Source organism: Penaeus japonicus, unplaced genomic scaffold (genome assembly GCF_977035675.1).
Source record: "Penaeus japonicus unplaced genomic scaffold, GWHDUDI00000001_assembly GWHDUDI00000001, whole genome shotgun sequence".
Classification (NCBI taxonomy): domain Eukaryota; kingdom Metazoa; phylum Arthropoda; class Malacostraca; order Decapoda; family Penaeidae; genus Penaeus; species Penaeus japonicus.
Window position 1 is genome coordinate 36,217,716 of NW_028234403.1, and position 10,935 is coordinate 36,228,650.

At 44.4% G+C, this 10,935-nt stretch overlaps 1 protein-coding gene across 1 annotated transcript in view; it reads left to right on the plus strand.

Annotated features, from left to right (window-relative positions):
* Positions 1 to 9,777, plus strand: part of LOC122259136 (uncharacterized) — a gene marked incomplete in the record, with an annotated part of 255,795 nt that extends 246,018 nt beyond the window's left edge. Inside the window, 2 exon segments of the mRNA XM_086539459.1 lie at positions 1 to 94; positions 6,834 to 9,777. Coding sequence (XP_086395585.1) covers positions 1 to 94; positions 6,834 to 7,232 — 493 coding nt within the window.
* Between the last annotated feature and the right edge of the window lie 1,158 nt (positions 9,778 to 10,935).

Sequence of the window (10,935 nt, forward strand, 5' to 3'; positions counted from 1 at the left end):
CGAGTACGACTATGAGGAGAGGATGGTTTTCGCCAACATGTCCTACTCGTCCGATTCACTCGCCCACATCAAGCGACAAGTTAGTGACCTGCAGGTAGCGTTCGTTCAAAAGCGCACTGCCACCACAAGCACTGTTCAGTCAGTCACTTGAAATGATGATGGCCCCTTTCCCCCTCCCCTCCTCCTCCTCCTCCTCTCCTCTCCTCTCCTCTCCCTTTCTCTCTCACACTTGTTACTTGTTACCCCACCTTTCTTTGGCTCTACCTACTTACCCAAATAGCCTCCTTCTATGGCCCCTTACTTACTTATACTTACCCATACTCCTCCTTCTATGCCACCTTACTAACCATGCCTACGCCCCCCCCCCCTTCGAGTAGTCTATCTGTGGTTCTCCTACTAACCCTTCTTCTACCTCTTTCCCCCCTTTTCTCCTTCTTCGTTGTCTTAAACGTCTTGTTATAGTCAGGTTGTCTTTTCCTACTCTTCTTCCTTATTAGTATCATCATTATCTTTATTATATCATTATAGTTATTATTATTGCCATTATTATTATTACTTCTCTCCTTATTACATTGATCATCTTGCAAATATGTCTGTATCCTCATTATCGAGTATCTGTTCTACCTGTCTGTGTCTGTCTATCTGCCCTCTTCCACCTTCCAGCTTCCCTTTCCACCCTCACCCCCTCACCCCTTTCCCCTTTCCTGTCAGTTACGCTGTCTCTCCCCTGTCTGTTGTATGTCTGATATCATGACCGGCCGTAGTGTGTATACGTGTGTCTGTCTGTGTTTGACTTCTGTGTTGTATTCTCTCTCTCTCTCTCTCTTTCTCTCTCTCTCTCTCTTTTTTTTTTTTTTTTCTCTCTCTCTCTCTCTCTCTCTTTCTCTTCTTTCTTTCTCTCTCTCTCTCTCTCTCTCTCTCTCTCTCTCTCTCTCTCTCTCTCTCTCTCTCTCTCTCTCTTTTTTTTTTTTTTTTCTCTTTCTCTCTCTCTCTCTCTCTCTCTCTCTCTTTCTCACACTCTCTCTGTATGTTTACTGTATGTATGTTTGCATTTATGTATATTGTGTCTCCTCTCATATCTTGTCAGCATTGATAGGATTATAAACTTATATCAAAGTTTCAGTCGTCGTTAAATGTTTTTTGTTAGTAAAATACATGGAGAATTTTACACAAAATATGTTTAGCATCAGCAAAGTACTCGAATAGGCCTATATAATACCTTCCATTTCTCAATTCTTCGATCGAGTCAGACCTTTGACGACAATTTCATTTTCCTTCTCCCTTACCTTATCTTCTTCATCTTTCCTTCCTCCCTCCACACTCCAGACAGTCAGAACAGACACCGGCCAATCACAGTCACCCCCACTCCCCCCCCCACCCCTGTGTCGCCAGTTTAACACCTTAACCACTCGACTGCATTGCACGGTCTGGCCTACTGACTGGGCAGTTCTGCTTGTTCAACAGACGGCTGAACTAGCCTCTTGAATGCACAGTACTAACATATCTCTTAGAGAAACAATAGTCTGGTTTGCATCTGTATATCTTATTTGTTTAATTACATATATGTATTTATATATCTTAGTCGGCTTCTATATTAACCTTGTCCTGTGCACCGAAGTGTTTTTTTTTTCTTTGTTTCTTTCTTTCTTTCTTTGTTTCCCCTCGGGTTTTTAGACCTCGCACCAAGGGACCGAGGGAAAAGTTGGGTAAAAGTAACTTGATATTTGCACCATATTTTCAGTTTGTGTGGCTAGTTGTTCGCAAAAAAATATATATAAACGAGAGAGAGAGAGAGAGAGAGAGAGAGAGAGAGAGAGAGAGAGAGAGAGAGAGAGAGAGAGAGAGAGAGAGAGAGAGAGAGAGAGAGAGAGAGAGAGAGAGAGAGAGAGAGAGGGAGAAAGAGCGAGAGAGAGAATGGGGGAGAGAGAGAGAGAGAGAGAGAGAGAGAGAGAGAGAGAGAGAGAGAGAGAGAGAGAGAGCGAGAGTGAGAGCAAGAGAGAGAGAGAGAGAGAGAGAGGGAGAAAGAGCGAGAGAGAGAATGGGAGAGAGAGAGATTTATCTATTGTTTTAAGTCTGGTATTTTTATTCCCGATCGTTTCTTTTTTTAATGGAATTAGGTAATTGATATCGAGAGAAGAAAAATATTTATGTCTTGGCCAGCATATATAAATCAGTTTGTATCATTTAGAGCATTATATAAAATTTATGGATTGTGTGTGTGTGTGTGTGTGTGTGTATTAGTATCAATACGAAATATTTCTCGCAAATATTCATACGCGAACTAGCCTCTTCATTAAATATTCCCTTTCCGTTAACAATCAAGACAACATTCCGTTAATTATGATCATAATCCATTTCATAATAAAACGCTAAAAAAAGAAAAAGAAAAGGAAAGCATTAGCAACCGTGACAGCCCCCCTCACCCGCCCCCCACCCCCACTTTCCCGCTCGCAACGCCCCCCCCCCCCTTCACTCCCTTGCCTACTTTTTACAACCCTTTCACCCTTTTGAAAGCTTTGCTTATAAGACACTCAGAAATAGAGCTTTTACAAAAAAACAAAAAACTTAATTTCTTTCAAAGGGCAATTGAGAGTTAACCCGTCCCCTTTCGTTACAGAACGGGACCAGTAAAGTACCATTGAAGGACATACCTGAAATGCTAACGTCGTGATGGTGCCAGGTCAGTCAGGCTGCTACTAACTGTTAACACTGCTCTAACTCCTCCTTAGTTTAATCCACTCAGCTGTTGTCACCTCTGTCATTTTCCTCTTTGATATATATATAATTATAGATTTATATTTATATATTATATAAAAGAGATATATACACTGCTATCTGTCAACACTGCTGTTCTTGTCACCCTCCTCCCCCTCCCCTCTCCCCTCATAGCCCCCCAATCCCCTAATCCCCTTATATTAGAGACTCTTGACTAATTAGCTCTTTTTCGCTAGTGTAGATGCTAACTGAATTGCTAGCGCTATTTGACGTTTGCGAATGCGTAGCTTATGCCATATGCCCCTCTCCAGCTAACTGCTAATAGCCCCCTCTTAACTATCAAAACTGCTAATTGCCACTCCTGTTAACACCCTGGCTTCTGGCTTTGTGTATATCCGCTTGCACTACACACACAACACACACGTCCATACACAGGCCTGTTGTTTGCACCAATCATTATTGACGCTAGTTACTCTGCACCAATCAGCTGAATGGACAACAAACAATTAAATATGTTTTACATTTCATCACAGCCAATGTTTATGATTATACACTCGCTGTGCAAAAAAAGGCCTTGTTATTGCTGGGAATAAGGGCCATTATCCGGAGCACTCGCTAACTAACACGCTTTTTTCTGCTAACACCATAGGTCTGAAAAAAAGTATCTGGCACCTCGAGTAAAGAGTACACTATTCTGTCACATGTTTTTATTGTTGTTTTTATCATTATTATTATTATTATTATTATTATTATTATTATTATTATTATTATTATTATTATTATTACTGTTATTATTATGATTATAGTTATGATTATTGTTTATGTTATTACTATTATAATCTTTATTATTATTATATTTTATTGCTATTACTATTGTTTATTGTATTTTTTTATTATTAGTTTTATGATTATTTCTTTACTGCAATATTGTTTTTTTTTCATGATCATTCTTACGTTATGTTTGGTATTATCATCATTATTTTAATTATAATTGTTATCATCTTTGTTTCTTTTTTATCATGATTATCGTTGTTATCTCTATTTTCTCCAACTTTTGTTATTACAATCCCAGGCATCCCCCCCAAAAAAAAAAATAATAATAATAATAAAAAAAAGTAACAACAGGATTCACACCCACCCTCACCCCTACCCTACCACCCACCCTACCGGAATCACCCTTGTCAGAGTGTAAGCGATCTATCTCCGCTCTGACAAACATCCTTACACCCTTAGCTGGCTTCCTACACCCTTCTTTTCGGGCTTCGCTTCCGGTCTGTACACTTAACACCCATACCAAGGATGGATTCCTTAAGGTGCGGTGGGAATCCTGGGGTCGTTTTGTTTCTATCTTTCTTTCTCTTTCTCTTTTCTATCTCTCGTTCTCTTTCTCTTTCTTTCTCTTCTCTATCTCTCTTTCTCTTTCTCTCTTTTCTATCTCTCTCTTTCTTTCTTTCTTTTCTATCTCTTTCTTTCTTTCTTTCTTTTCTATCTCTCTCACTCTATCGATCTATCTCTGTTTATTTTAGATAATGCAAAACTGAACTCTATCTAACAGCTATTCTTATTCAAAGTGACACTCACGCGCACACACACACACACACACACACACACACACACACACACACACACACACACACACACACACACACACACACACACACACACACACACACACAAAACCACACACGCACAACCACACACACACACACACACACACACACACACACACACACACACACACACACACACACACACACACACACACACACACACACACACACACACACACACACACACACAACCCCCCCCCCACCCACACACCCACACACACCCCCACACCCCCCACACCCCCCCCACACACCCTCACACACACACACACACGCACACAACCACACACACACACGCACGCAACCACTTAGCAACCAAACAGACCGCCGCCACCGTCGGGCCCCCACACCAGGACCATTTATTGGATTGAACTTCATTAATTTAATTGGACAGGGTCATACGTACCACTTTCCAATTAGTGATCAGCATTTTTCCGGCTGTAGCACCAATGTTGATCTTCCATTTTGCAATTACAGCGGTCTTAAATGTGTGTGTGGGGGGGGGGAGGGGGGAGGCGCGGTAAATATACCCCCCCCCTTCATTCTATTTCCCCCCCTCCTCCTCCTTTTCCTCCTCTTCTTTCTTCTCCATCTCTTTTCTCTGTAGGATATGCTTATGCTTCTTCCCCCCCCCCCCCCCCCCAAAAAAAAAAAAAAAAAAAATGGTAGGCCCGAACGTCTAGCCCCCCCCCCCCCCCCCCTCCCCCGACACGTACGTCTACGACCCCCCCCCCCCCATTCCCTCCTCCCCTGACTGATACGCCTACTTCCCCCCCCCTCCCCCTTCCCCCTTTCCCTGACAGATACTTCTACACCCCTTCCTACCTTACCTTAACCCCCCCCCCCCATACACATACTAGACACGTCCTCGCATATTATGTTGGCGTTCAGGTTACCTTCATGTGTAGTGGCTTTGTCTTTTTTGATGCTAGGTAACCCATCCTCTCTCTCTCTCTTTCTCTTTTTCTTCCTCTTCCTTTCTCTCTCCTTCTTTTGATTCCTTTCTCCTTTCTGTATCTCTTCCTCTCTCTCTCTCTCTCTCTCTCTCTCTCTCTCTCTCTCTCTCTGTAGCTTCTTCTCTCTAGCTCTTTCTTTCTCTTTCTTCTCCCCCCCCTTCTCCCTTCTCTCTCTATCTCTCTTTCTTTCTATCTCTCTATCTCTCTATCTCTCTCTATCTTCCTTTATCTTCCTCTGTCTCTAGCTCTTTCTTTCTCTTTCTTCTCCCCCCTTCTCCCTTCTCTCCCTCCCTCCCTCTCCCTCTCCCTCTCCTCATCCGGCCTTTATCTACACACAAACACACACAAACGCTGCTATTAGCATCAGCCTTTAAGATTTTTTTCCCTTACGATAAGGAAAGTGGTGGCATGAGTCATTCCTTATCTCTCTTATTATTAGTAGTAATAGTAGTGGTGGTAGTAGTAGTAGTAGTAGTAGTAGTGGTGGTAGTAATCGTAGTAGTTGTAGTAACATTGGTTAGGGTAGTAATAGCTGTATCTCTGTCATTCTATGTACTATTAACATGATATAGTCATTATCTTCATCGCCATGCGTGGTGAAGGATTAATTATCTTTATTGATTATTATAATTATGTATTACATCTAATTATCTTCGTAATATCAGTCGAGGGTGATCCCTCTCTCCTTCCTTCTTCCGGCATGTGTCTTTTTTGGTGTGCGCTTTTGGGGAAGTAGGAGGAAGGTTGTCCATTGGCCTGGCTTTGGTATTTTATTTAAGTGGGTCTCTTCTTCTTTTTATTCTTCTCTTTTTCTTTCTTTCTCTCTTTATCTCTCTCTATTTCTATATTTCTCTCTCTTTTTCTATCTCATTATCTCTCTCTCTCTCTCTTTCTCTCTTTATCTATCTCTCTCTTTATCTCTCTCTCTCTCTCTCTCTCTCTCTCTCTCTCTCTCTCTCTCTCTCTCTCTCTCTCTCTCTCTCTCTCTCTCTCTCTCTCTCAGCCCCCTCTCCCTCCCTCCTTCCCTTCCTCCTTCGGATGCCTGAGTTCCAATATTAAGTGAAAAAGTAACATTATTTCCGTCGTGAGAATGAAGACCAGAAGATGACTTTAGATTTGGCTTCATTAAAGAATGCGAAGATTGGGAAAAGGCAAGGGAGAGGGAGAGGGAGAGGGTTGCTGATAATATAAATAGTTTGTTGGTTTAATAAACACATCAGCACGCCACGCGATCCGCACACGCATCCCACACTTCTATTGGCAGATGTGGGCATGGAAGAGAGTGAGAATGATTTGAATATATATGAGACTTAGTATTAGCGTTGCCAAGTTTCTCGTGATTTTTTTTTTTTTTTTTATGGTTCACTCTTGAAAAAGATATCAACTAAAACTTAGGTCTGAAAACGGTGTTGGTTTCGTGTTGCATTACCGGGTGTGGGTGTCAGTGCAATGGTTGGATTCGCTAGGCTGTAAGTGTACTTGTTTGTCTTTGTTTGTTTTGTCTTGTGGGTATTCGACGGCATCCTAACCTCCTTTCTCTTTCTCCACCTCCCAGCAGCCCCCGGAGGAATCCAACATGGCTCAACGAGGCGCCGCTCCCCCCCTCGGCCCCACCCTCCCTCCACAGCACCACCAGCAGCAACAGCCACAGCAGCAGCAGCAGCATCAACACCCGCATCAGCATCAGCAGCAGCAGATGATGATGAACGGCTTGGGTCTGGGCGGCGGAGGACCCGGCACCTCGGGTCTGCACCTCCCTGGGGGCGTGAGCGATCGCGGCCTGGGAGACCACCACCACCTGGGTGAGGGCGGCGGAGGGGGCGGGAGCGGCCTCAAGGCGCCGCCGCCCACCTCCGCGCCCCCGCAGCCCAACAGCTCCAACCATGCGGCGGCCGCCGACGACGCCTCCAGCGGCTACGGCAGTCCCGACTCGCTGACGATGGAGGACCGATGAGACGCGGCCGGGAGGGGGCGAAAGAGGCGGCGCACATGACCACCACAGCCTCCTTCGCTGCAACAACACCAACAGCACTCTCAGTTGCCATCGCAGGTGCCATCCCACTTCCTATCGCAGATGCCGCAGATGCCGTCGCAGATGGTGCAGCCGTCAATGTCGATCCCGCAAGGTCCACCTCAGGTGCCGCAGTTCGCGAATCAGCTGCAGCAGTACGTCGCGCCGCAGCAGATGTCATCACAGCTGCCGTACAGGGCACAGATGCAGACACCGCAGTCTCCGGGGCAGCTCTTCTCGATGCTGCCTCCGCGCCTGCAGATGCAGCATCCGTCGCCCTCCCAGGCCCTTCCGCCGCCGATCCTGCGAAGGGCAGGCGGCCAAGCGCACCCCCGCTGGCGGCCCCAGCTTTGATCCGGAGCCGCGGCCGCAGCGGACACCAGCAGGTGACCGCAGATGCCGTACGGGCCAGCGTGGCTCGTGCAGTGTGTTTGGGCGGCGCAAGGGAAGCCCTTGGCGGCGACACCCAACACCTCCCCAGACGCCGCGCTGCACTTGTACGGCCCAAAGCGCTCAGGTACGAAGGAGCGGCGATCGACCCCGTCCCCGACGTGATGGATGAAGGATTCCGGCCGCGACCATCCTGGCACCGACGTCCTTCAGCCCAGCGAGGGAGACGTCCTCCGCCAGGGACGGGGAAGGATAGTTGGGAAAGCCCGCAACATTTCACTCTCGTACCACCCACTGCAGCGATGGTAACCCGAAGACTTGAAAGGCGAGTCATTGAGCCGTTGTGAGTAACCCTCTCCCATGGTTAACCGAACAAAAAGGACCTGCAAACAACTCAACTCCCCCCCAGCTCCACCCCCGACCCCCCAGCTCCACCCACCCTCTGCACCCACACCCCCCAGCTCCACACTCCACACTCCAGAAGACCAGCAACCAAGCAGTCAGTTTCCCGTATTAATAAAACAAGAAATAAGCCACCAATAGTCTTACAGCAGCAAGCAGACGCAAGAACCGCCCCCTCCCCCCCCACCCAAAGCCGAGGAGAAAAAAAAAGAAAAGAAAGAGGGGTGTTACGGCGTTAGATTTTCTCGCAAACAGAAGCAAGGACTTGTCACATTTTTTCTTAAGGCTCTGTTATGTGATATGTAAAGCATTACGATGATGAGAAAGAGTTGGAAGACTCTTGGGATACATCATTCATATTATCTTGTAAATATATTTTTAAGGCTACTGTGTGAGATTACGGACTCTACCCTTTTGTGAAAGTGTAAGGCATTTTAGGAAGATCTTTCATCAACCATTGCATGTACAGTGACGGAAAACTCTTCCCGTTTTGGTGTGCCATAAGGACCAATTACTCTCTAGTGATCAGTTAGATTTTCATTTCTACAGAGTAATTGAATATATCCTCGTTAATTGGACAAAACTGCGCTAGTCAAATGAGGAAACAGACAAAAAAGTGAAAGGTTGATAGAAGAGGAAAACAAAAAAAAGGGGAGAAAAAAAAATTAAACCACACCAAAAGTGCTCGCGAAGCTTTTTGTGTTAACAAGGAACTTTTTAACAAACAAACAAAAAAGAAGAGAGAAAAGAGAGAGAGAGACTGCAACACTTTGCCGTTTCCCGTTCACCGTTTTCTGTGTGTCGGCTCAAGAGTGTATAAATGCGTCACGAACATGAACATGCTCGGAAAAATAGCTTGTTTGTGTTCTCTCATACGTAAAAATAAAGAATAAAATAGTAGTTACGAATCAGAGGAAAAGACTATCTAAGAGCTGTAGCACCGGACAGGTTGATATGTATATAATGTGCACAATTGCTTTCACCAACCTGATCTTGCTTCCCGTTTTCTATACACACCTAGTCGCAGCTCACACTAATTTATACTTCATCTCAGCGTGAACTTGTAAGAATGTCCACCTTTCCTATCCTAATCGCCTCACAAAGCCCCTGTGAACAGCAAAAAGAGAAAGTTGTGTAACTTGACAAGTCGCCTTCCCGCCATAAATTAGATTTCTCTTTTCTTTGGCCGAGCAATAGCAATGCATTAAACTCTAGTGTACACGATAATGTTCATCAGCCAGAGCCGTGCGTTCGTTTCGAAAATTTGAATTCCAGCCAACCAATCACAGGCGAGCGAGCGAGCGAGGACCGTTAGGCAGCTGGTGGGTGGAGATCCTTCAAGATTACACTGGGATAGAGTTTATGTGATACTTGCGGACAGGAGCATACAAATGTGTAAAGGAGAGAATGTGAGTGATGTTTACAGCATTGTTCCATAACATCCACCCACCCCCCCTTTTTGACTTATACAAAAGAGAGAGAGAGAGAGAGAGAGAGAGATTTTTATTAGCGTGTACGATAAGTTATTTGGACGATTCCGCTGATTTTCCTTAACTGTTATGGGATAATGGTGATTGACTGTGTATGAAAGACATCGTTAAGGCTGTTTTCTCACATCCTTGTTGTTCATTTACTGTATGTACAAAGTTTAAATGTTATTATCAATGACATTAAATGATTATAATAATTATCATAACTGTTTCTATAATTATGTTTCATTCTTATTTTTTTTCTCTTAGTTTTAACAAACACAAAATATTACTCAATTTGCACGCATCTCACCCAAGACGTCTTGACCTGTTCTCCAAGACGCCTGTTCTCACCTTGGAAGCTATTCGAAGCAGATGTTAAAACGCCCGTCGCGCAGAAGGTGTTTGGGTCTCTGACTCGTCCTTCGGGAGGGAAACACTACCACAGAAACCCTTTTTTTTTTCACACACACACACACACACACACACACACACACACACACACACACACACACACACACACACACACACACACACACCCTCCCTCCCTCCCAAATACCCTTTCCACACGCTTCACCCCTTTTCCTCTGCCCCCCCCCCTCCCCTCTCCTGCCCTCCCCTCCCCTCCACCCCCCTCCCCTCCCTTTCCCTCCACCCCCTCCCTTCCCAGTCGGTGCTTCAAACACATCTGCCCTTCATGGCGTTTCCTAGGAGAGCTTGCGCACCAGCTCAATGAACTTGACTGATTTGTTCGCGCGATGAACAGAGGTGTTCGGACCCCCGTTTGTGTATGATAAAAAACAGGTTTTCAATGAATGCATTGGAAAAATAAGTCTTATTTCTTCTTCATTTGTGTTCATGAGAAGAGCTAAATGAATGAAAATAGGGAAAGAAAAACCCCGAAATTTGTCATTTTTTAAGAAAAACTTTCCTAATTGAATCTGTAAATATTTTGTTGTAAATGAGTGTCTTTCATATATTTCCTTTTTCACGACAAGTACTTGTTTAATATTTGGTCTATTCGTAACTCATTAATCGTGACAATAGAAAGGGGACACCAGAGGGCGGAGAAGAAATGCCTTTTTATCTCCGAAAGGACAGCTCGGGCGTGAACACTCCCTTTTTATAACGTTCGTCTTTTTTGCTTCCATTTCCTTTTTCTTGCAAGCTGTGTACATCGCAGCCACATAAGACAAGTATGTATATGTGTGTGTGTATGTATATATATATATATATATGTATATATATATATATATATATATATATATATATATATATATATATATATATATATATATATATATGAACACCACACACACACACACACACACACACACACACACACACACACACACACACACACACACACACACACACACACACAC